The sequence below is a fragment of the Scyliorhinus canicula genome, chromosome 2 (genome assembly GCF_902713615.1).
Source record: "Scyliorhinus canicula chromosome 2, sScyCan1.1, whole genome shotgun sequence".
Lineage (NCBI taxonomy): Eukaryota > Metazoa > Chordata > Chondrichthyes > Carcharhiniformes > Scyliorhinidae > Scyliorhinus > Scyliorhinus canicula.
The window spans coordinates 119,098,660-119,125,868 of record NC_052147.1 but is presented as its reverse complement, the minus strand read 5'-3'; the positions used below and the strand labels follow the sequence as shown (position 1 = coordinate 119,125,868).

Here is a 27,209-nt window from a genome sequence, read left to right as displayed (position 1 = left end):
CAGTGATCCCATGAATGAATAAATATGTAAAATGACTAAGGGGGAGGGGGCATGATTAAGATGTATGAAATTATGAGGGGCATAGATAGCGTAGACAGGAATATAATTTTCTCTTTGGTGGAGGGGTCAATGATCAGAGGACATAGATTTAAGGTAAGGGGTAGGAGGTTTAGAGATGTGAGGAAAAAAGTTTTCACCCAGAGGGTGGTAGGAGTTTAGAACTCGCTTCCTGAAAGTGTGGTGGAGATAGGGACCCTTATAGCATTGAAGAATAATTTAGATGTGCACTTCTGATCCCAGGGCATTCAAAGTTATGGGCCAAGTGCTGGAAAAGAGGATTAGAATAGTTAAGTGGATGCTTAATAGCCGCAGACGCAATGGGCTGAAGGGCCTTTTCTGCGCTGTCGGACTCTGTGGCTCTATATTATAAATAGCAGCAAAGAGCAATGTCACTTCGCGTGTTATATTCCTTCCCCGGACAATTAGGCAAACTGATTGAAGATTGCATTTGGATTACCGACAATTTCCCCCTTTAATGTGAAAAATTCAAGGCGCTGAGCGTTTTGCTGGCCCCGGGATTTGCCATGGAAGGGCAGAGGCAGTGAGGGGGGAGCTGATTGACAGCCAGTGCGCGCTCTGGGCCTGCCCAGGCTCCCCTATAAGGATGGATGTGGATCGGTCTATTGTGAGAGCGGGAGAACAGCCGCGAGCCCACTGACAGCAGAGGGTCCAGCGTGTGAGCGGAGCCGGCTCTTCATTCACCATGTCTGAAGGGGGTGAAGGGGAAGATGAAATCCAATTCCTTCGAACTGTGAGTAGCAACATGCGGAATATCTCGATTCTTACTGTGAGCTGGAAGCCTGACCTGGTCAGAGGCTGAATTGGGTTCATATCTGACGCTGTTAGCAAAACCTAGATTTCCCGGGCTGTGTGCGACGATAGCACAGCTATCGCAGAAAGTGTTTCCAGCTTTTGGGGTTTTATTCTCTTGTGGAAGTTCTCTCTCTGAAGTGTAAACCCCACCGCGTTAGACACCATATAGTAATTTGTGGCCAGTCTCACCATTATGTTACATTGCAACACAAATTCCAATTCAGCTGCAGTTGTTACTATGCTGTGAACTTTAGGCGATATTTCTTGAGGAATGTTCCACATTCCCTGGTTGTTGGTTTCTGAGGGATCAGTTCAGCAAAATTCCTGAAGCACCCGAGCACCGTGGTAACGCATTAACACCAGCTTGACGTTTGTCACTTAACTGATTTAATAGAAGGCAGGGAATTTAAAAAAAACCCCGAATGCAGATCAGGTTAGAAGTGCTAACGAGCGGTTGACGTTAGCATCTGTGGAATACGGAGGTTTCCAAAAGCGGAGCCGTCAAGACTTAATTCAAACTAACTCTTACACAAATTGGGTTTCCTCGGGCAATGGGCTTTCCCAAGCGAAGAGCGATTCACCAGCTCGAACTTCAACACAGAGTGGCCCTGCCTATTTTTAGTGAGGTGACGGTGGTGTATGTGAGGAATGTGCTGCTCAGGGTTCGACTGTAAACTGATCCGGCCTGGCAACGCACACACTCTCAACAGGTGCATTATATCGCGTACTGCCCCCAGGGACTAACTTCAGGCATTGCCTGGCCATCGCTCTGGTCTGAGTTTATCCTGAATGCTTTGGTTGCACGAAATATGAACGCTGTGATATGGACTGAATTTGGCAAGAGGGGACTTGTACAGAATTTTACCTCTATCCCCTCTATCAGAGCTCACCACTTCAACCTTTACCCTCCTCCTCTACACACACACCTTTTGGAAGACACATACCCTGAGAAATAAACAATTTCCCTCCTCAAATTCTTAGGGAAAGCATTGCGCCTTTAGAACCATAGAATTCCTACAATGTAGTAGGAGGGCATTTGGCCCTTAGAGTCTGCATAACCCTCTGAAAGAGCACCCCACCAAGGTCCACTCCCCTGCCGTATCCCCGTAATCCCATTACCCCACCTCACCTGCACATTTTTGGACTGTGGGTGGAAACCGGAACATCTAGAGGAAACCCAGGCAGACACTGGGAGAACATGCAAACTCTACACAGTCACCCAAGGTGGAATTTAACCCAAGTCCCTGGTATGTGAGGCAACAGTGCTAACCATTATGTCGCCCCAGCCTACAAAAATTGAGACGTAAAGGATGTGTAACTTAAAAAGCTAAATGGGAAGTCGGGAGTGCTACGAGAGATTTTAACCTCATATTTAAAAAATATATATTTGGGTGCCACTGACAAAATATTGCTCAACTCCGATTGCCCTGAAGAAGGTGATGGTAATTGTGTGGCTTACTAACCCCACCCTCAACCTTGGAGAGGGTAGTTAGGAGTCAACCATGTTGTTGAAGGGCTGGAGTCACCAACCAGGTAGCAGGGAGTTTTCTTTCTCTATAAAGACATTTGCGAAAGAGTTGTATTCTTAATCACATTTCAACAGCTTCACCATTGGTGGTGATGTTACAGTTCAGAGTTACTGTGGCGACATGCACTTTTATATGCATATTGTATCCTGGAGCTATGGATAGTGGCGGTAAAGGATCCTTTGTCTTTCCATCATATGGCTAACCAGGAATCTCTCTCACTCTTACAGTCTGTCATTGGTGTATGTTGGAAGGATTTGCAGATTGATATTCAGCTTGTTTGAGATTTGACTGTTATGAAAGCACCTTCGTTGCCCATCAAATCCTGGGGTGGGACTGAAACTGGGAGCTCCTGGCAGAGGTGGAGACACTACCCACTGTACCAAAGACCTGTTACTGATTTACCAGTTTTGATTTCGGATCTTTTAAAAAGCTGAACTCAAGCTCTACTCACAGAATGAATTTCTTTTTACCTTTGAAGGTGCTATTTAAAGAACATTTCCCATGGTTACTTCTGACATTTAGGACTGGTGTGCTTTAACAAGAACCATCCTAGTTGTGTTCTTAGTCCAATAAGTTCAGATTCACTTAATAAAGACCATAAACATATGATTAAATTGCTGTTTTACTCAAGTTTTTTTTCTGTGCAACATGTTTAAGATAGACCAAAAGTCTTGCCCTGAATTAAATTCTTACTGTGTGAGAAGGTGGTGCCACATTTACTTGTTCATAATTTGGATGAAAATGAGATGCTGATCTGAGAAATCCTATCACTTCAAAAATGGTTTAATGCACATTAGTGAAAAATGAGTTGAAAATTGTTTGCTTGTAAGGTCATTGATTACAACTCCTGCTACATTCTGCAGCTGTACAGTCGATTTGAAAGAATATTTTTGTACTTCCTGTTAACGAGCTTAACAAAGGGAAAGATATACTGCAATGACACAGGTTCCTTCTTCATTCTTTGATGGGATGTGAGCATCACTGGCAAAGGATTTGTTGTCCATCCCTAATTGTCGTTGAACTAAATAGCTTGCTCGGCCATTTCGGAGGGCTGTTAGGAAACAACCACAGTTGCTGTGGGTCTGGCGTCACATGCAGGTAAGGATGACAGATTTCCTTCCTTAAAGGACAATAATAAAGCAGATTAATTTTTATTAATCAAATTTACATGCCCCAGCTGCCATGGTGGGATATGAACCTATGCCCTCAGAACATTAACCTGGATTTCTGGATTGCTAGCCCAGTGACAATAGGGCAATGCAACCATCTTCTGCTAGGTTTGCACAAAAGCGAGTTCAAACAAAATCCTTATATTGGTGATAATCTTGAGGTCTAAGCTCATTGTACACAAAATTCACAGATTTTCTATAATTTCCACATAATTATTAATCAATATCATCCATCACTTTCTGGCAATTCTAAATCTTCTATAATAAGGAAAAGCTCCGAAATTAAATTAATATAAGTCGCATTCAGTGACACCCTGGGCGCTATTCTCTGATTGCCGACGCCAAAATCGTGTTCGGCCGGAGAATCAGTTTTTACGCCGAAATCGGGGGCGGTGCCGTTTTTTGGCTGCTCCGCCCCATCAAAAACATTGGGACAGCCTCAGGACGTCACCTGAAGCCCACCCCCAATGGGCAGACTTCCCCATGGCATGAGACATGTGTCTTCTCAACTTTTGTGAACACGTGGCGGCTGCGGACTGTGTCCAGTGCTGGCAAGGACAGGGGGGGGGAGCCTTTCTGCTGGCAGGGGGGGCTTCAGCGGGTGTTGGGGGGGACTGGTAGGGGTGGTCTGGGGGTGGCGAGGTGGGTTACAGTGGAGCACTATCTGGCAGGCTGGGTCCGCGCGCGGCCGCGCCATGTTGAACGGCGTTACCGCAGCAGGTCGCCAATGTGCGCGTGCGTGGCCATGGACCCGGCCATTCTGTGTCTGTATGTTCAGATAAAGCCAGGGGTATTACGTAGCGTGGCTGCTGGCCCCCCCACCGGCCCGGGCATCAGTGGGAGGTGGTGCTGACTTTTTGGTCGAAAGACCAGATGCTTCCTCTGGACATAGCCGCAGAGTCAAAGAATCCAGCCCCAAATGTTACACTTGTACTTGCCCATAAACCTTTTATCGACTTTTACATGGAACTTTCTGTCAGCCAATTACCAAAAAGGTGCACTATCCTTCACAGTTCACGGTGATCCTTATGACCAGGGCAAGCAACTGTGTATCTCCTTAACCAATAAAATCAGTTAATAAACAGTAAAGTGGGGGAACCAGGAGGTGAAAGCGAGAATAAAAGCAAAATACTGCAGATGCTGGAAATCTGAAATAAAAACGGAAAATGGTCAAAAAACCTTAGCTGATCTAGCAGCATCTGTGGAGAGAGAAACAGAATTAACGTTTCAAGTCTGCATGACTCTTCTTCAGAGCTTCAGTATTGAATTCAACTTCAAATTGGGCATGGTAAACAGAGAAGGAAAGAAAAATAAACCTCAAGAGATAAGAGGGAAAGTTCAAAAAATTATTTAAATTTTATTTTCTCCCATCTGCAAAAATAATGAAAATCTGAGGGAATAAGACCCCATGTTTGTTTGTTAGTTTTCAGTGCCGGATCACAACCTTCACAGTGCAGAAGAAAGCCATTCAACCCATCGAGTCTGCACTGGCTTTTTGAAAGGGCATTCAACCGTTTGGCACCCAGAACTAGATACAGTACTCCAGATGAGACCTAAATAGTGTTTTATACAGGGGTTATTTCACAGTTGTTAATTAGCACTTACCATGACACTAAAAGTATTTACATTGGAAAAATATAAGCCTTAACCTTTCCTGGTGATGTTAATATGTATATATCAGGCATGTGAGGCAGTTTCATGCTGCTCCATGTGTTTCAATGGCAAATCTTTCAATGAGATGCCTTTGCTATGGAACTTAAGGGAACCTAAGACAGCAATTTCCCGATTTATCAATTTAACTACCCATGTGCAGCCACAGGAGGTTGCTATCCAATTTACACATAAATAACTGTGAATGGAGTTAGTCTCACCAATATTTTTATCACAAAATCGAGCCCAATGTTTTGTGATGGCGATGATGCAAGGATGTGAATATCGTCTTCAGTAAACTGACAAACATTAGAGAATGAACCAGAGAAATCCTTGACACTTCAATTCCTTATAAAGAAGTGTTTGGGAAATATCATCCTTGTCTAGGGGATTATTAAGTATTCAAATTAACTTTGCTCGAGTTGACTTACATTAACTTGTCCAAATCAAATGAGCTTTTATGCAACCATAGCTCATGGGCTTAGTACACTATATAGAGTGAATAACTTAACCTCTTCTTGCCAAATCGTCACAGAAGTCCGATAACTAAATCAGAAACAGGCATTTCTTTAAACAAGCATGAAACTGCAATTAGCAGCGTTTCAATTTTAAATGCTAAAAATATACAAGATGTAATTAACTGCGTTTATTAACAAACCGAAGACTGTAAAGGAGATTAAGTGCGTCAAAGTAATCCAGTATCAACAGGGGTTTACCTAATACCTAAAAGAGCTGAACTTTGCTTTGTCACTATTCATTAAATTTCACTCGCCCGTAGATTTTCTGAAATGTTTGCATCACGAAGTTCCTGTCAGTCAGTCAGTCACCTTAAAAAGTGCAGTCCCCTCTGCATCTAGGACCTGTGCAAGCAGGGTAAATAACTGTATATTTCCTTAAAACAATCACGTTGCAGAACTTTTAACGAGCACACAGCTTCTGAACCTGACTGTGTCAATTAGAGTAATGAATTAAAAATCATACCAGATACAGAAATAAAAAATGAAACATTGGATTGCGAGAGATAGAAGAAACAGAAAGAACATTTAAAAATCACAAATCTCAAACAATAATTAGAAGCTGAAGGAATGAGACTCCACACTTCTAAAAGTTAATTTAAAAGGCAGCACGGTAGCATTGTGGTTAGCACAATTGCTTCACAGCTCCAGGGTCCCAGGTTTGATTCCCAGCTTGGGTCACTGTCTGTGCGGAGTTTGCATGTTCTCCCTGTCTGTGCGTGGGTTTCCTCCGGGTGCTCCGGTTTCCTCCCTGATGTGACCATCAATTCACTTGAGACACGATTGGAAGTAAACTGTGGTTTTAATAGACTTACAACTGAGCCTGCCTGCGACCAGAAGAACTGAGGGCAGACTCACACGGCTGTAGCACTTTATACTTCTGGTAGTGGGAGGGGCCATGGGCGGAGCCGAGGGTGGAGCCCTGTACAAGCTCCTCATCTCCCCCTGTGGGCAGAGCCGCGCAACGGCTCACAGACAGAGCCCACATGGACACAATACAATACAGTGTGAATTACATTCGCCACACTCCCACAGTCCAAAGATGTGCAGGTTCGGTGGATTGGCCATGCTAAAATTGCCCGTAGATTTTGGAGGAACGATTCTTGGACAGTACATTCCACATTTTTGCATTTAACTGCGCATACATCTTAATCATCTTCTAAACCTTTCCTCCAACATACCCACGCTTCTCTGACCTAGGGTGGGGTGGGGGGCATCTTCACCTTCTTGGAGATTTTGTATTCAGCTAAAGACTTTTTTCCTTCTTTCCTTCCCACACCCCCTCCACCTTTTTCTTGCATGTAACAATCCTCATACGATTTTAAATCAACCTGAGTATAGTTAAAGCTTCATATTTTTAGTGCCAAACATCTTAAAGAGGCATTAGTTCAAGGATAATATTGTAATAAACCAGTTTTAATTGCAAATCAGTAAGTCAGCCAGGCTGCCTGGCCCATGAGTCACTATGATTTCCTGGCTGTCATTAACTAAAAAATCAACCATGTCAGATAAAATTGGCACTTGAAGTATGCACTGTCTCTAAGCTTACAACATAGCTCTTCCAATCCTGGTCGTAAGAAGTTCTTTGTCTCACAATGCTGTCATGGAATATCTATCGTACTTACTATGAACTCTTACTGCTGTTCTAAAGCGCAGGGCGTTGAAAACTTTATTTTTATGGACTCTTTTTCTCTCAACAGACTTCAAAGGGTTATGATAAAAACATTAAGGAAAGAAAGAAAAATTGCACATTCAAATCGAACTTGTCATGACCACGCGACGCCACAAAGTGTTTGAAGTACTTTTGAAGTGTAGTTACTGATGTAATGTAGTCAGTCAGTGCACAGAACAATCCCTCAATCTGCAGAGAAAGCCCCACAAATAGCAATGAGCCAAATGACCAAGCAATCTGTTGTTTTAAATTATGTTGGGTGAGTGATAAATATTTCCCAAAATACCTTGAGAATTCCACTGTCCCCCTTCAGGGCAAATATTGATTGCAGATTATATTTCTATGACTACTTGAGATTAATTTCAGTCACTTATCTGCTGCATATAGTAACTACATGGATCACCATATTTTCTTGTTCTTCATAGTTTAAAGAACAGAATTGTCAAGGATCCAAAGCAATATTCTAAGCATGCGGAATGATTAATGGAAAAAAATGCAAATTGGTTTTATAAGAAATTGCATCTCAATCAAATACATTCAACTATCTGAGAGGAATAAAGGGCGGAATTCTCCGCTCCCGGGAAAAATCGGGAAGGCCGTCGTGAACTCGGCTGAGTTTCATGATGGCCTTGGAGGCCGCTCCTCTCACCGTATTCACCCCCACCTGGGGGGCTAGGAGCGGCACTCCGTTATTCTCGGCCGCCGGGTCTTGACGCTTGACGGCGCACCGAGAATGACGCGACGGCGGCACCTATGTGACACCAGCTGCGCATGCGCAGGTTGGCCGGCTCTAACTCGCGCATGCACGGCTGACGACACAATGCTGACGGCTCAAACCCGCGCATGCGCGGTGGCCGTCTTTCCCTCCGCTGCCCCGCAAGACGTGGCGGCTTGATCTTGCAGGGCGGCGGAGGGGAAAAAAGTGTGCGTGGCTTTGAGACGCCGGCCCGACGATCGGTGGGCACCGATCGCGAGCCAGTCCCCTCCCGAGCACGGTCGTGGTGCTCACTCCCCTCTCCGCCCCCCACAAGCTTCAAACGGGCCTTTGGCGCCAATGTTCACGACGGCAGCGACCAGGTCTGGTTGCCGCCATCATGAAACGGTTGCGAACGGCAGGCCGCTCGGCGCATTCGGGCCGTAGAATCGCCGGTCACCGTGAAAAACGGCAAGCGGCGATTCTTCCGGGTGTGGGGTGGGAGAATCGCGGAGGGCGCCAGGGGGGCGTGAAATTAGTCGCCCGGCCCTCCCGCAATTCTGCCACCCGGCGTGGGGAGCGGAGAATTGCAGCCAAGTACTTTGCAGATCGTCACATGATTGCACTGGTAGAATTCTTGAAATGGATTAACCCAGTTTCCTTATATGATCCCCAAAGCATTTACTATTGATGGCACTGCTGTATCAGTGACTGACCCTGCTGGGAAATCAAATAATTAATGCAATCCTTAATGCACAAGGAAAACAAAGGGCACTTTTTAACCTGTAAACAGTGGAATGTCTAGAAAATAAAGCCGAAAGCATTGCTACATGAATTACAAATTGTGGTACGAAGGATGCCTTGTTTTGCACTGCAATAAGAATCGCTGTGCTTTCCAGAAATGTATTTTCTCATGAGGTTCTTTCAATCATTGTCCATGACTGAATTGGTGGTCAATGGATGGAAAGTACTGCAAATTGTTGGAAATACTCAGCAGGTCTGCTGTGCATCTGTGGAGAGTGAATCCGATCATTGTCTCACTGATCTACGGAGTATTTGCAGCATTTTCTGGTTTCATTTGAAGTTAATCAGATTAATTGCATAAATGGGGAATTTATACTGAGCACATTCATTTTGAGCACAAGTGAAACTTTGGTCAATCTGTATCACGTGTGTTTTTGTAGTTGGTTGGGTCTTTTTATTCTCTCTATCATACACTTTTAAAATTTGTTCTTGCTGACAATGCAAATTTGTTGGAGTTCATAAATTACGAAACAACTTGCCGTATCTTTTTTTTTCCCGTGAGGGAAACTGATGCTGATTTTCTTCCAATTTAAAGTGTGTGAAACATGCAATTATAATATAAGTTTATGAAGAATGGGAAAATTCATAAGAGTTACATCACAACATTGTTCAATCATTTCCGATATCTTAAAAGTAGCTCAGATATTGGTAATTAAACAAAGAACCGGTTAATTTAATGTCCAAAACAGGTATTAAAATAAGAAACTAAATTAGACTAAATGACCTATTTGTTTAATAGTAATATTAATCATCGTAAATACCCTTTTTATTAGCTAATGGACAAAATTTCCCAAATTGAAACTCAATCACTTTCTAGCAGGTGATTGATTTATGCTTCTTCAGCATAATAAGATGTAATAATTATTTTGTCAAAGGCTGACACCTAAGGGAAAACTACCAATAATCTGTTTAATATGTTCAGTGTGTACATTAATTAATTTAATGTAATAAAGGTTCAGTAGCTTTGACAATTGAATCTTGTGAAGTTTGGGCAGCACGGTAGCCCAAGTGGTTAGCACTGTGGCTTCATAGCACCAGGGTCCCAAGTTCGATTCTCCGCTGGGTCACTGTCTGTGCGAAGTCTGCACGTTCTCCCCATGTCGTAGGATTCCTCCGGGTGCTCCGGTTTCCTCCCACAGTCCAAAGACGTGCAGGTTAGGTGGATTGGCCATGATAAATTGCCCTTAGTGACCAAAAAGGTTAGGAGGGGTTATTGGGTTATGGGGATAGGGTGAAAGTGAGGGCATAAGTGGGTCGGTGCAGACTCAATGGGCCGAATGGCTTCCTTCTGCACTGTATGTTCTATGTTCGAGTCATGACTAAACAAGGAAACTGAAGTGGGTCTGAAGTGTCAAGCCAATTCTATTCAATGACATGACTATTGACTATTTATTGTCAAGAGGGTCTTTACTATTTACAATTATAAATTTCTGGAATAGATTATAGGATCAATTAGTTCAACAAAGTCAGTCGTTCACTTAGATATTTTTTATGAATTGAAATATTGATAGCTATTGACATTATACGGTAGTAATACATTTTGGAGTTGAGATGATAAGCAAAGCTCAAGTGGTTGTTGACAGTAATTACAAATCTGAAATGTGATTACTTTGTAATATACGCAAAGGTGTGCAAGTGCATAATTCTGTTTGGTATATTAAAATATGAAGATTTCTTCCCATTTTTAAACTTGTGGTATGCATGGGTGCTGGAATTTCAAGAGTTTAGGTAGCTTACCTTAAGAAAGAAAAAAATATATAGCACTCGCAATGTCAGCATGTCCAAAAGTGCTTCACAGCCAATAAAGTATTTTAAAAATGTTATCATGTGGGGAATTGTGACAGTAAATTTATGCTTAGCAATTTGATGATATAATAATAGCTTATTGTCACAGTAGGCTTCAATGAAGTTACTGTGAAAAGCCCCTAGTTGCCACATTCCAGCGGCTGTTCGGGGAGGCTGGTATGGGAATTGAACACGCTGCTGCCTTGTTCTACATTACATGCTAGCTGCTTAGCCCACTGTGCTAAACCAGCCTCTTCCAGTTTTATGATGTTGATTCAGGGACAGATATTGGTCAGGTTACCAGGGAGAACTGCTCTTCTTCAAATGGTCACATCCATCCGGGGTAGCAAGTAAAGTCAGGTTTAATACCTGACTGAATAATACAGGTGGCCGACTTTAGCTCAGTTGGCCGGACAGCCAATTTGTGATGCAGAGTAAAGCCAACAACGCGGGCTCAATTCCTGGACCAACTGATGTTATTCTTGAAGGCCCGGCTTTCTCAACCTTGCCCCTCTCCTGAGGTGTGGTGGTCCTCAGGTTAAATCACAACCAGTCAGCTCTCCCCCTCAAAAGGGAAAGCAGCCTATCGTCATCTGGGACTATGGCAATTTTACTTTTACTTTAAAGCTGATCCAATAGACAGTTCAGGTTTAATTCAGTGTTATACTGTAGAGTTCATATTTCTGGAGTGTGACCTAAACCTAAAATTCTGTGACTTAGAGATGAGAGTCCTACCCATCAAGCCACACTTGACACTTCAACACCGGAACAAAAAATGGCACCTGCTTTTATTTTACCAGCTCGGTAATATTAAAGCTTCATATATTTTACATCTATTGTTGGGCCATTCTCTGTGTATATGTAATTGAGAATAACATCAGCAATTGCTTCTCAATGACAGCCACTTGGCAGGGTAAGAGGGATGTTACTTTGCTGAAAATTAATTGGGACTCAAATCTCACTCTATTTTGTGGCCTCATTACATCAGCAGTGTTTATATGAATGCGCGTTGTTTTTTGATTACATTTTATCCAGAAAATGGATATCCAGAGACTGTGGCCAAGTGTCTCCCACCCGGCGCCGGGTCGGAGAATCCCCGGGGGGAGGCGCGAATCCCGCCCCGCCGCCGGCTGCCCTAATCTCCGGCGCTGTTTTTCGGGGGCCGGTGGGATTCCTGCCACGCCGGTCGGCGGCCATTGACAGCGGCCCCCCCCCCCCGGCGGTTTTCCGGGCCCCGAATGGCCGACCAGTTTTGGCCATTCCGCCGACGTGGTTACTCACCTCACGCACAGTGGAACCTGGCAGGTAAGTGTGCGGGGGCGGACCAGGGGGTGATCCGACTTCAGGGGGTCTCCCACGGTGGCCTGGCCCGCGATCGGGGCCTCCCAATCCTGCGGGCAGGCAGTTTCCATGGGGGCCTTCTTTCCTCCTTGCCGGACCCTTGTAGGGCCCCGCCATACTGCGTGGGGGCCGGTGCGGAGAAGAGAACCCCCGCGCATACGTGGAAATATGCTGACCGTTCTGCTGATGCCCGGAAATATGCTGGCCGATCCGCGCATGCGCCGGCTGCAGCAGCGGGAACTCCAGCGGCAACCTAGCCCCATAGAAAGGTGAGAGTTCCTTACCATGGGGGCCGTTGACGCCGGAGTCGTTGGCGCCGGTTTTCCCGCCGGGCGTGGTGACATAGCCCCATTTTCAGAGAATCCCGCCCTGTACTTAGATATTGGTCAGGAAACATAGTATTGTTTTGCCATATTTAAAAGTATAGGTAAAATGAACCTTAAAAGTTAACAAATTTAAAAATAATTTTATTTTGAAAGTTGGAAGTTAAAGGTTATTTATGTGATAATATGTTCTGGTGATTCTTATTTGGAGGCTGATTTCTTCTGGAAGCATGTGGCGCTCCAGCTTGCTTCTCCCAGGTATAAAATTAGACATAGAAAAGCTGATGTTGCCAAGATGCATCTCATTTGCCTTCTGAGGCCATTGCACCAGCACCACTACATCAGCAAAGTGATGACACACACTAACTGCATGTAGATAGGATTTCTAAAGAAATACCTATTTCAGAATAGCAATTGGATCGTGAAACTATTAGTATATTTCTCTGTGTAAAGCCATGATTATATATATTGATTTATAACTTTATCACAAAACAATGCTTTGTCTCAGATATTATAACACAATGCTGAAAGACTAGAACATAGAACAGTACAGCACAGAACAGGCCCTTCGGCCCTCGATGTTGTGCCGAGCAATGATCACCCTACTCAACCCCACGTAACCACCCTATACCCGTAACCCAACAACCTCCCCCCCCTTAACCTTACTTTTAAGGACACTACGGGCAATTTAGCATGGCCAATCCACCTAACCCGCACATCTTTGGACTGTGGGAGGAAACCGGAGCACCCGGAGGAAACCCACGCACACACGGGGAGGACGTGCAGACTCCGCACAGACAGTGACCCAGCCGGGAACCGAACCTGGGACCCTGGAGCTGTGAAGCATTTATGCTAACCACCATGCTACCGTGCTGCCGATAGTGAACTAGAGTTCACTATCACAACTGACCATCACTCATTCTAAAAAATTAGCAAGTTTTATATAATACCCAGAAACAGCAGATATATTTTTTGACTCTTTTCATTTGTTGCAATTTTTTATTCCAAAAAAAGCACTGAATTTAACGTTAACATTTCAATGTCATAAATATCTTAACAACTTAGTAGCAACTTAAGTCTATGGTCAAGCAATCTTTTAAAATTCTCATGGCTGTTTACAAATCCCCTAAAGCCTCCTCACTCTTTATCTCTGTCATCTCCTCCAGCCTCAGTACTTTTCATAGAATCTCCACAGTGCTGAAAGTGGCCATTCGGCCTATGGGTCTGCACCGACCCTCTTAAAGAGCACCCGACTCAGGCCCACTCTCCCACCAACCCAGCCCTATCCCATGTAATTCCCCATGCACATCAATGGGGAATTTAGCATAGCCAATCCACCTAACCTGTACAAGATACATGCATTCCTCTTGAGCACCTCAGTTAATTATTCCATTATTGATGGCTGCACCATGAGCTGTATGGGTCCTAATCTCTGGAATTGGCTTTCGAGTGTTCTATCTCTCTACTTCCATTTCTGCTTTAAGATGCAACCCTTAAATACACTACTTAAAACTTGTTCCATGATCAGGTTTTTTGTCATTGGTCATAATATCTCCTTAAGTGGCTTGGTGTCATAGCATGATTTCATAGAATTTACAGTGCAGAAGGAGGCCATTCAGCCCATCTAGTCTGCACCGGCCCTTGGAAAGAGCACCTTACTTAAGCTCCAAGCCTCCACCCTATCCCCTTTATCCCCGTAACCCAGTAACCCCACCTAACCTTTTTGGACGCCTTTTGGAATCGAACCTGGGACCCTGGAGCTGTGAAGCAACTGTGCCAACTGCATTGCTACCATGCTGCCCCAAATGGAGCGATTTGAGACCTTTCATTACATCAACAATGCTTATATAGATGCAAGTTGTCGTTGTATTCGTTTAGCAAGGACAGCATTTATAACAGTTCAACTATTGCTGATGTACCATGTTTAGCAAGGACAGCATTAATAATTGCTGATGTACCATTAAATCACATGAACTTTAATTTGCTTTTACTCTCGTGACTCATTCTTATTCTAAACTTAATATGCTTTTATAATTTTTATTATTCCATGAAGATTATTATGAAGTGGGAAATAAACAACCTCTTTCAATTTCTCCTGAGCAATAGACTGTATTCAATTTATTTTACTCAGAATGAATTTTAAAAAATGTTTTTGAAGCAATATTATCGGGAAGAAAAATTACAGTTTGTACATAAGTAATCCATCAAGTTATCAGAACTGGAAATAAGCTTACGCTAGTTTAACATTAATGGAACATCTTTTCAGTGTAAAATAACAGCTCTTATATGATCATTTGCATCTCATTGAGACTGAGAATTTAATTTACCTATTTGCATTGTAGCTTCTGCTTAGCGAATTAACAATTCCCTTCCATAGACATTCCAACTGTATATCATATCTACTGCCTAATACTGCATATCTTCACATTTTCTCTTACATGAACACATTATACTCATTGCAGATAGTGAAATTTGAATTCAACAAAAAAAAATCTGTAATTAAAAGTCTAATGATGACCATAAAACCATTGTCGATTGTCGTAAAAACCCATCTGGCTCACTAATCTCCTTGAGGGAAGGAAATCTGCCATCCTTACCTGGTCTGGCCTACATGTGACTCCAGATCGACAGCAATGTGGTTGACTCTTAACTTCCCCTCAAGGGCAATTAGGGATGGGCAATAAATGTTGGCTCAGCCTGCGATACCCACATCACATGACGAATAAAAAAATAAATAAAAACTTGCTCAGTAAATAATTACATTGACAGGAAAAACTCTCCAGGATTCCATGAGATAACTAATCAATTCATCAATGTGATACATGGTCCAGTTTGAATATTTTGTCAGAAATATTACCAGTAATGAGGTTAAACGTATCATTTGAATTGTAAATATTGCAGTGGACGGCACAGTAGCTCAGTGGTTAGCACTGTTGCTTCCCAGCGCCAGGGTCCCAGGTTCAATTCCCGCCTTGGGTCACTGTCTGTGCGGAGTCTGCACCTTCTCCCTGTGTGTGCGTGGGTTTCCTCTGGGTGCTCCGGTTTCCTCCCACAAGTCCTGACAGATGTGCTTGTCAGGTGAATTGGACATTCTGATTTCTCCCTGTGTGGTGACTATGGTATTTTAACAGTAACTTCATTGCAGTGTTAAATGTAAGCCTACTTGTGACAATAATAAAGATTATTATAAGATTGTGAATGATAGATCTTCAATTAGAGCAGTGTACTGAACTGGATTTCCCTCCTTGTCATATTGGCAAATCTGAATATGATAGCAGATCAGTCATACACATTAGCCGGAATTCTCTGGCCATTGCAATTGACTTTTCCTGATCGCAGCGCAACCCCACCCGCAGGTTTCCCAGGGGCACGGGGTGGTTTGAATGGAAATCTCATTGGCAGTCAGCGGGAAGAGGGAATCCCGCCGGCAGCAAACAGTGCGCCGCCAAGCAACACGTGGCTGGGGACCTAAGAATCCTGCCCATTATTCGAATTTAAGAATATAAACTGGTGATGATACAGATTGTCAAACAAAAATGTTTCTGTTCTGGAATCTTAATTATTATATGAGATCACACCATGAAATAGTTCAGAAACATTTTACCCACATCTGTGTGTCACACATTAAAACATTTCCTTCTAGTCACACATGATGTTTATGACACTTGACTGCCCCTTAATATTTTGTTCACATTTATTGTCAAGTTCATCCATTATGAACTCCTATGTCTACATTTATAATGGAGGATACATATGGAAAGTCATCAGTCTGACCATTAGATGGTGTAATCCAACCCTGGCATCTACAAAATGGATTTATTTTTAATTTGTTCATGGGTGTGGGCGTTGCTGCCTGGGCCAGCATTTGTTGAGTGGCTCACTACACCATTTCAGAGGGCATTTAAGAGTCAACCATTACTGTGCTACTGGAGTCACATGTAGGCCAGACCAGATAAGGATGGCAGACTTCCTTCCCTAAAGGGCATTAGTGAATTGGGTGGGTTTTTACGACAATCGACAATGGTTTCATGGTTATAATTGGATATTTAATTCCAGATTTGTTTCTTAATTGAATTCAAATTTCAACATCTGCCATGGTGGGATTCGAACCTGGGTCCCCAGTGAATTACCCTGGGCCTCTGGATCACTAGTCCAGTGACAATACCGCCACCACTTCTTTCCTCTGTAGCTGGCATTTCTAATATTTATGATAGGGGAAGGCAACCAAAATCAAATGATTTAACGAGTAATGTGTCTTTAAGCACCTTCAGTCATTTTTATTTAAAGATCTGAAAGTTTGCACTTGCCCAAAGTAGTGTCAATGGCTGGGGTTTCTGACCAACGTGGCGAATTGGGAGCTGGCTCGTTGACTTGGGCGGGACCGGCTGATACTAGCAGTGGGGGAGCTGAGAAATTCTCGCTATGTCTGCTGAGTTTGAAATGTGACCATGGGAAGTGTATCTATTTCACGAGGATACATCAGGGCTGTTCAGTCAGCTATACTGAGGAAACTCATTTTTTATTCATTCACGGGATATGGGCATTGCTGGCAAGGCTAGTGGTTCCCATCCTGAATTGCACTTGAAAAGGAGGTTGTCAGTCCTGATGTATCCTGGTAAATTAATACTGCTCGTGGTGTTAGTGTGCAGACAAAGCTATTAGGGAGGGAATTCCAAAATATTAACCCAGCAATAGCAATGGAATAGTTCCAAGGAAGGATGGTGAATGACTAGTGAGCTTGTGCTTAGTGGTGTTCCCAAGCATCTTCTGCACTTTGCTTTTCTAGGTGGCAGGGGCATATGCAAACTTATCAAAGCTTCTGCCCAAATGTTTTTAAAATTTGAATTACAACACTAAATGTTGGAAGGCTAGACAACAAATTAAAAATACATTCTAAAGCAAATTTCATATTGGTTTTGCAAAATAAATAGCTGTGCGTGAATAACTTTCAGGGCGATGCAGTTGCTAAAATCTCAAGGAAGATAAGTAACTTTTAAAAAAGGAACTCAAACTCCCAGTTATTAACTGTGTTACGATCACCTGGGCCATGTCCCCGGAGTCAGAACACAAGTGAATTAACCAATACTTCTTAGAAAAACAAGAACTATCATGAAATATGCAGTAAATACACCTGGTTAACAACAAGCTAATACCTACGAACCACTTGAACTGCCTCCACCCTCTATCTACACACACAAGACAGACTAATAAAGAGGGGTGGAAAGGAATAAATATAATAAGATGAAGGTCAAAAGATAAGAGTCTTTGCTTCAGATGGTGGTTTTTATTGGCACACTTTCTTCACAGCAAGTTTGCAGATGAAAGTCCTTGGTTTGCAGCCTGTAATGACCTTTGTAGATTAATTCATTTAGGGTCTCTGTAATTTAGAAAAACGAGTTACACGCAGGCCTTCTGGAGAGACACCCGGGGCGCAATTCTCCGCAAATGCGGAGAGTCGTAAAGGCTGCCGTGAAACCGGCCGTGTTTCACGGCAGCCTCCGCGCCCCCTCCCGGGACCCGATTCACCCCCCCCTGGTCGGGGCTAGCATCGCAGCCCCGGGAAGAACGGCAGCGCGGGCTTAGCGAACGTTCGTTAAGCCCGGCCGCCAAGACTCACGGCGGCTGACGCGCACGATGACGTCAGCCGCGCATGCGCGGGTTGCACGGCTCCAACCTGCGCATGCGCGGATGACGTCATCGCGCATATTCGTCAAACCCGCGCATGCGCGGTCCGTCATGCCCCTCAGCATGACGGAGGGACAAAGAGTGCACGGGAATCGGATCCGCTGCCCACGATCGGTGCCCACCGATCGTGGGCCCATGCCACCCTTGGCACGGCCGTGCCAATCGGTGGCATGGTTGTGCAGAATGGCACTTTGCGGCCGTTTTCACGAACTGTGATAGCAGGTGTGTTTAAATTCGTGAAAGCGGCCGTAAAGGCCTGGGAAATCGGCCCATCGGATAGAGAAGAATCGCTGCTCGCCGTAAAAAAACGGCGAGCAGCGATTCGTGTCGTGGGGCGGTCGTGGGGGGGGGGGGGGAGAATAGCGAGAGGACGGGAAAAATGTCGGGAAGGCCCTCCCGCTATTCTCCGGCCCGTCGTGTGGGGGCGGAGAATCGTGCCCCAGATTGTTGTTCAAACTTTGCTTTCAGTTTGAGGTTCGCATTCAGGCCTCTATCTTTCTGGAGAAAAAGTTGGCTGATTCTGCTTTTGCTTTTCAGATAGTGTCGGTTTGTTCTAGACTCTACCTGTACGTAGATTCATCCAGGCTCTCTGCCAATTCAGAAATACAGCCTTTCTGGAGAAAAATGGAGAGGAGAGGATACCAGACCTTCCTCAGGGCTGCCAGGAGCCAAACTAAAACCAAAATGAAACCTCAGGGCTCTAAAAACATCCCAGTGAAATAGGATACAATCACCCCTGGTTACGGGGCAGAGCACAGCCTTTTGGACCAATCTGTTGGCCACCAGCCAATCAATCAAACCAAGATCCCACCCATTTCTCTGTCCCCGGTTAATCTCCAGCTTACACCAGCACAGCCTTTGGATTCTTCTGTTTTAATTAAAGGCAAAGGCTGTTGCCTTGTGAAATGTCCAATAATCATCTATGGATCAAAATATAATGGCAAAAATAAAAGGGGAAGTAAGGAAATAACCACAAAGGACCCTTACAACTAAAAGAATCATATCACAGTATTTCACGTCTTAATCAACACTTTTACTGTACAAGAGTTAAACAAAGCAAGTGCAACTTAATACTGTGGGCAGAATTAACAGAAATGAAATAGAGTGACGAGAATTACCCCACTATTAAGGTGGGCTTTGCTTCAATTTGGGGCCTCAGCGAGGAACACCATGCAAAGGCCGCATGTAGTCCCATTTCCTGCGCTAACGAGCTCTCTCGCCAGTGCAGGAAGAGATGTGGGCCCCAATCTCTCGATCCTCAATCGTGGCCTCCCGACCCCATAACTCATCTATAAGGGTGTCATTGAGCTCCCACCCACTCACAAGGTCAGGGCATTCCTGGGCGCAATCCCCGGCATGGGCATGATGCCACCTGGGCACCTAGGACCCAGCATGCAAGGTTGGTAGTGCCACAGTGCCCGAGTGGCTTTGGGGGTGCCAGGGTACCACTGTGCACAGAACCCAACCACCCAGGCACCTCTGATCGCCTGGGAGACTCCTCCTAAGTGCCGGTAAATGTTTGTGGAAACAAGTGCTAAACGGCACCGGCTCTGGGTCTCTGAGGCAAGGCATGTGGTATAGAAATATTCAAATGAAATTAAATGTTCCCTTAAATATGCAAATCTGGGTCCTGACCTCAATGGGCAGGATCCAGATCGCGATGCCTCGCGAGATCACGTGCGATCTCACAATGCGTGATGAGGCCGGTAAATCTCGCAAGAGGCCTCTTCTCAAGATTGACCGGTCTCATCGCATCCCGAGTCAGGCATGGCGTAGAATCCGTAGATGATCGATCACACCCTTTTCATTTTGTAAATATTTACATTTTTTAATATTTATGTTTTGAACCGGCAAATCCCAATGGCTGATTCTTATTCTACTTTTATTTCCATTCAAGAGTTCTCCTTCAAGAGTTCTCCTATACTTTATAGGATATTGAGGGTTCCTTTACTTCCCCTAAAGCAAGGTGTGCCAGAGCTCTCAGGCATTCTCTGGATTCTCCTCTTCATTCCTGCTATTTTCAGAGGGATGGGATTTCTTGGGGTCCTTCCACCATCACCCAGCGAGGCAACCATCTAACTGTGTTTAAGATCTTAACAATTGTATCACCCCAGCTCAAGGAAAGGCCTCAGTGTGCTTTTACTTTGTGACTTCATGTCAGAAAACATGGTTGGTGTCTGAAAGCCATTTATTTAGGGTGACAGTTCCTGAGAGATTGATCTCTCTGCTTCTCCAATGCTGCTTATGTTTCTGTAAGAAAACACACAGATAAACGCAAAACAAATATAAACTCTCTGCAATCTATGCCCATGTCAACTTGGCACCCCTGTCCTGTCCCAGATAGACATCCAAACTAACTGTATCTAAATCTCAAAACTGTCCTTTGAACAGGGAAACCATATGAGTGCTTTAAAGCCCCCCTCCCCACCCCCGCATGAAGATAACTACTCATCTCATTTCCACAAATAAACTCAGAAGGGGCTGTAGGAGCGGTTTCAAGACCTGTGTATTGAGTAAGCTTCCACGGGGTTATTCCCTGTGGCTCAACTCAGGACAGAGAGGAACAAACACAACGACAACCTGGACAAGGTAGCTATTTAATCAAGCTTGTTACATGTACACGGAGAACAGACTGGATATCTGCCAAGACCTGTTCTGCCGAACAAAGACCAGAATAAAGTACTTCTACAACATTCTAAAATCAATAGCTCACCCCAGTTGGAAGCGATCCAATCCATGAAGCTGCTACGTTTAATCTTATCCAATAGAAATGCAAGCAGTGTTTAAACTTCACCCTATGGAATTGCAACCAATGTTCAAAATTCACCCAATAGAATTGCAAGCAACCGACGATTTAGCCTCATCTTGACTGCTATGTACAATTTCAGCAGCCTGTGCTGACTGTTTGTGAGAAACAGACCAACAGAACCAGCACCCTGAATAGTTTCAGAAAGACGGGAGCCAGGATTCTCCTCTACCCGGCGGGGCGGGGGGTCCCAGCGGGATGGAGTGGCGTGAACCACTCGGGCGTCGGGCCGCCCCAAAGGTGTGGAATTCTCCGCACCTTTAGGGGCTAAGCCCTAACCTTGAGGGGCTAGGCCTGTGCCGGAGTGGTTGGCGCCCCGCCGGCCTGCGGGAATGGCATTTGATGACACGCCAGCCGGGGCCGAAGGGACTTCGCCGGCCGGAGGAAGTCCGCGCATGCGCCAGAGCGTCAGCGGCCGCTCACGCGCAGGGGAGGGGGTCACTTCCATGTCCGCCATCGTGAAGACTATGGCGAACGCGGAAGGAAAAGAGTGCCCCCACGGCACAGGCCCGCCTGCCGATCGGTGGGCGCCGATCGCGGGCCAGGCCACCGTGGGGGCACCCCCTGGGGCCAGATCGCTCCGCGTCCCCCCCCAGGACCCCGGTGCCCGCCCGCGCCGCCTGGTCCCGCCAGAAAGGTAGGTGGTTTGGTTCCCGCCGGCGGGACCGGCATGACGACGGGACTTTGGCCCATCACGGGCCGGAGAATCGCCGTGGGGGGGTGGTGGGGGGGGGGCGCCGACAGGCTTGGCGTGATTCCCGCCCCCTGCCGAATCTCTGGTGCCGGAGACTTGGGGAGACGGCGGGGGTGGGATTCACGCCGGCCTCCAGCGATTCTCCGACCCGGCGGGGGCGGGGTCGGAGAATCCCGCCCAGGATGTCAGAAGTAATGTCCTTTTAGTCAAGTTAGCTATCCTAAATCCCATTTGATTACTTATTACTGCTATGTCCTAAAAATACATGTTTAATGGTTAATAATGATTACTCAGTACTCTTCCCATAATTCATCTCCATCCTTAATAAAGCAACTTATGTTTAAGAGGTATCATGGCTGAACCCCCCCGCCCCCCTTCAGGGGCCACCATTGTTTTTCGCCTTCGAACTCTGACCTTTATTGAATCAACATTTTGTTAAAAATCTTTTTATTCTCTTCATTTTCATCAAATAAACAACAAAAGAAAAAACAAACAAAAACAAATACAATAACAATCCCCCAAAGAAAACAGCATCCCCCTCAATATATAGACCAAAACATTCAGCCAGACATTCCAAGTAAATGTTTTTTTAGAATCAGTCAATCAGTAAACAGTGTAATGAAAAACAACAATCACTCCAACCCACCCCACCGATGTTTGATGTCTATCAATTTTCGAAAGTGCATAATAAACAGTCCCCATGAATTGTAGAACCCTTTCTTCATCCCCCTCAGCTCAAACTTCACCTTCTTGAGAGTCAGAAATTCAAACAGATCACCCTGCCAAGCCGAGGCACAGGGTGGAAAAGCTGACCTCCACCCCAACAAGACCCGTGCCGCCTGCAGCTTGGGCCAGTCCGACACCCCAAAAAAAGACTTCCGAGGCCCTGGTTCTAAGTTCACTTGAACTACCCCCGAGATGACACTGAAAACCTCCCTCCAATACATCTCCAACTTTGGACAGGACCAAAACATATGTACATGGTTTGTGGGGGCCCTCCCACAATGCTCACATATGTCCTCTACTCCCTAAAAGAGTTGGCTCATCCTCGCACTCATGAGGTGCACCCTATACATAACCTTCAGCTGTATCAGCCGCAACCTCGCGCATGAGGTTGAGGCGTTCACCCTCCTGAGCATCTCGTACCACAGACCTGCCATTGTCTCCGTCAACTCTTCCTCCCACTTGGCTTTGATCTCCTCCATGGACACCCCATTCTCTGCCAAAATCCTCCCGTAGATCGTCGACACCATCCCCTTCATTCCCCATGACGTCAATACCTCTTCCAACAATGAGGGGTTCGGCGCTTTCAGGAAGCTCTGAATCTTCTTCTTAGCAAAGTCTCGGATCTACAGGTACCTAAACCCTTCCCCCTTACCCCAGTCCACATTTTGCCCCCAACTCTTCCAACCACGCAAAACGTCCCCCAGGAACATGTCTTTTAATACCCTGATCCTCCTCCCCCTCTGATCTGATTAATACTACACTCCTGTATGCTTCATCCGATGCCTGTGTCTATGTATTTACATTGTGTACCTTGTGTTGCCATATTACGTATTTTCTTTTCATGCACTAAATGATCTGTTTGAGCTGCAGTAGAAAAATACTATTCAATGTACCTCGGTACACATGACAATAAACAAATCCAATCCGCCCAACTCCGAAATCTCCCATACAGCCTCAACAGCTCAAACCTATGGGGTGCGATTCTCCCATATGGGGAGAAATCGTAAGGCTGGCGTCAAATCCGGGCGGGTTTGATGCCAGCCCACCCCTTCCTGACCGGGAACCGATTCTGGTCCCCGGTCGGGGCTAGCATCCCGACGCCGTAAACTTCGGCATCGCGGGCTTAATGAATTTCGTTAAGACCGCTTGCCAGAGTTAGCGCCGGCTGACGCGTCATATGACGTCAGCCACGCATGCGCGGATTGGAAGACTCCAACCCGCGCATACGCGGATGACGTCATCGCGCATTTGCGCGAAACCCGCGCATGCGCGGGCCGGGATGCCCCTCAGCCGCCCCGCGAATGGATACTGCGGGGCGGCGGAAGGACAAAGAGTGCGCGGTCATCGGGCCCGCTGCCCGCATCGGTGCCCACCGATCGCGGGCCCATGGCACCCTTGGCACGGCCGTGGTACTGCCGTGCCAATTGGTGCCATGGTTTTAAAAATCGACAGTTTACGGCCGTTTTTACGAACGGCCAGACCAGGTGTGTTTGCCGTTCGTAAAAACAGCCGTAAAGGGCTGGGAACTCAGCTGAGAATCGCTGCTGGCCGTAAAAAAACGGCGGCAGCGATTCGTATCGGGAGTCGGGCGTGGGGGGGGGGGGGGAGAATAGCGGGAGGGCGTCGGAACAGCGTGGCCGTAAAATTTTACGAGCCACGCTATTCTCCGCACCGTCGGGAGTGCGGAGAATTCCGCCCATGGTTTCCCCTAATCAGCATCTCCCCTGACCCAGCCCCAGCTTAAAATGCTGCCTCCAAATCCTAAGTGTTGCCACCACCACCGGACTCCCGGAATACTTGCCTGGGGCCATCGGGAGCGGCTCTGTTAACAACGTCCTCAACCCCGACCCCCGCATAGAACCTCCTCCATTCTAACCCACTGGGACTCCCACCTTCCAACCCAACTCACCTTTTTCAGCATTCGCCGCCCAATAGAAATATAATAAATTCTGGTGGCTCAACCCCTCCACCTGCCACCCTCTTTGCTGGACCACCTTCCTAACCCTGGCTACCTTCTCCCCACGCCTCTCCCTCCCCAATAAACAAAGAGATTGACTTGTCCACTTCTTTAAAGAAAAAGACTGGCAGGCACTGAAATAGAAACAGAAATCTTGGCAACACATTCATTTTAATCGCCTGCACCCGACTTACCAGTTACAGAGGGAGGCTATCCCACCTTGCCAAATCTGCTTTCACCCTCCCACCAAGCTAGTAAAATTGTATCTACGGAGCCCCCCCAGTCCCACGCCACCTGCGCCACGAAATACCTGAAGTGGGTTGTTGCCCTGCGAAATGGCAGCCCTCCAACACCCGCCCCCACTCCCGGCCGGGACACCACAAAATATTCACTCTTTTCCAGGCTTAGTTTATATCCTGAAAAAGATCCAAATTTTCGCAAGTTACCCTATTTTCCCCACCGACGCACTCGGCTCTGATATATGTAACAATAAATTGTCCACGTACAGAGACACCCGATGCCATCTCAATGTTTGTGGTTGCACCCCTTTCCCTATCACCTCCTCAAACATCCCCACCATCAGCGGCACCAATTTATCCTTAAATTTATTTTAATAGTCCACAGGGAACCAACCTTCTCCAATTGCATACTCCCAATTGCCTCCTATACCTCCTGTACCCCAACCGACCCATCCAGTGTGACCCTGTCTTCCTCTTCCAGCCTTGTATACTCCAATCCGTCCAGGAATCCCAGAAAATAGTCATTGCAAAAAAAACCCCTCCTACCTTACCCAAATAGGCAACGTCCCCCTATTAAACACACATAACAACATTAAAAAAATAGAACTATATACAATCTTCCATCCGCCCTACCCTCAGTCCAAGACCCATCCTCAGTCCCATTTCTCACTTCTGCCCCAGTCCTTCACAAATGCCTCCGCCCCTTCCACCCCCTCAAAGTAAAAATCTTTGAAGTTGTAGGTCACCCTCTACCTAGCTGGGTACACTACACCGAACTGCACACTGCTGTTATACAGTGCCGTGTTCACTCGACCGAAGGCCACCCTCCTCCTCGCCAACTCCACAGTTAGTTCCTGGTATATACAAATACCAACTCCAGCCCACTGCACCTCCTGCTTCTGCTTTGCCCAACTCTGGACCTTCTCTTTCACATGGTACCTATGGAAACAAATATTCACCGCTCTTGGCGGCTCATTCGCCTTTGGTTCAGGCCACGACGACGGATGAGCCCAACCTAGTTCGTACTATGAGAGATTGTCCCCCTCTCCCAACAGCTCCGCCAACATCTTGGCAAAGTACTCAGTCAGCCTTGGGCCCTCCACCCCTTCGGGTAGGCCTCCACCACCCTTTGCAGATCCTCACCCATCGATGTGAGCTGATCACTGTGTTGCGAGAAGGCCTCCTACACTCACTTCCGTTTCTCACCTGCCCCCGCACCTCGGCCAATGTCTTTGACACCGTCGCCTTCACAGGGGCAATTTCTCCTCCACCACGCCTTCAATGCTGCCATCATCGCCTTCCTCATCACCTCCATGAGCTTTGCGAACTGTTATTAAAATTCCACAACCATCACCTCGGTCATCTTTCCTGCCATGAACAGCGACCCAGCTTAGGCCATCTTTCCAGTTGCCGAGCTGACCCTCTCACTCGACGGTGAACCTTCACTCCCCCCTTCTTCATGGTGGCTTTTTCTTTTGGTTTTTGGACATCACCCTCCTTCTTATGTCTTCCTGCACTTATTTGTTGAAAAATTGCCCCTGGGACCGAGCATTAAATTCTAAAAATCAGGCCTCGAGCAGGAGCCACCAACATGCAACTTCCTCCTACATGCCGCCACCGGAAGTCTGCTTTATTAAATAAACATAATCACTGTAAGCCTGTTTACCACCTTTCCAAACTAGATGCTTCCATTATTTTGCCTTTTAAAATCTGAACCCCATGCACCATATGAATTGTGAAATAAAACATTTTTACAACATAGTTGTAGCCTTTTTTTTGTTTTCTGTAGCTGTTTAAAAGTGAAAGATGGGGCGGGAAGAGGGAGATGGAGAGAATATAGTTGGGGGTTGGAGCACTGTGAACACTCCCTTCCTGAGGCATGGTTTCAATTTCCAAAAGAAAAGATGGAATTTGCGGCTGCAACAATGGTGAGCCTGTTGGTATGTGTCATCATTGCAACTTCAGATGCCCACAAACGAACTGTTGAACATGGAAATTCAGAAGCTGTTGTCGGTGATTCTCTCCTTCTCCACAGGCTGCAGAACTGAAGTCAGTGCAAGAGAAAAAATTATGAAATCACTTAAATTCATGGTCTGGATTTTGCTGTCAGAGGCAAAGCAGCAGAACTCTATGTTGGCCGAGAGAAAAGCTAACTAAGAAATCCAGGCATTTTCACGTATTTACTTTTGAACTTTTAACAAAAGAATAAAACATTTATCAAACAAGAAATTATGAACTATAATGCACTACCCCTTTATTCCAACTATACCTTTACAGATTTGTAAGGATAACACTACACAATCTATCCAATACTCGAACGCAGTGTTTTTCAAACTTTTTTTCCAGGGACCCTTTTTTACCAACTGGCCAACCTTCGCGACCCACGCCGGCCGACCTTCGCGGCCCACGCCGGCCGACCTTTGCGACCCACCATTTTCTCTTACCTTGTTTGCTGCTCACAAAATGGAGGAATCGCAATCGTGCCCAAAGCATGTGATGTTGACGTTCGGGGTGGGGGGGGGGGGGGGGGCGCAACCTGTTCTCTGCCTTCCTTCAGGCAAGAAGATTACATAGAATTTTTTTTTTAATTCTCCTGCGTCTTCGATGCGGAAATTTGCAGGCAACAGCCGCAGCAGCCGGCTTTTTATCTTCTTTTGCTGTATTCCCAATTCTGGCCACTCGTGCATTATTTCCTTTGCTCCACAATTGGTGGCTGTACTGCTGGCTGCTATTGCCCTAAACTCTGG

The 27,209-nt window shown here is 45.8% G+C and overlaps 1 protein-coding gene across 1 annotated transcript in view; it reads left to right on the top strand.

The window, feature by feature from the left end:
- The first annotated feature begins 700 nt into the window (after positions 1 to 700).
- Positions 701 to 27,209, top strand: part of ryr3 (ryanodine receptor 3) — a 500,545-nt gene continuing 474,036 nt past the window's right edge. The window contains 1 exon segment of the mRNA XM_038785757.1: positions 701 to 811. Within this exon segment, the coding sequence (XP_038641685.1) occupies positions 764 to 811 (48 nt within the window). The 5' untranslated portion in view covers positions 701 to 763.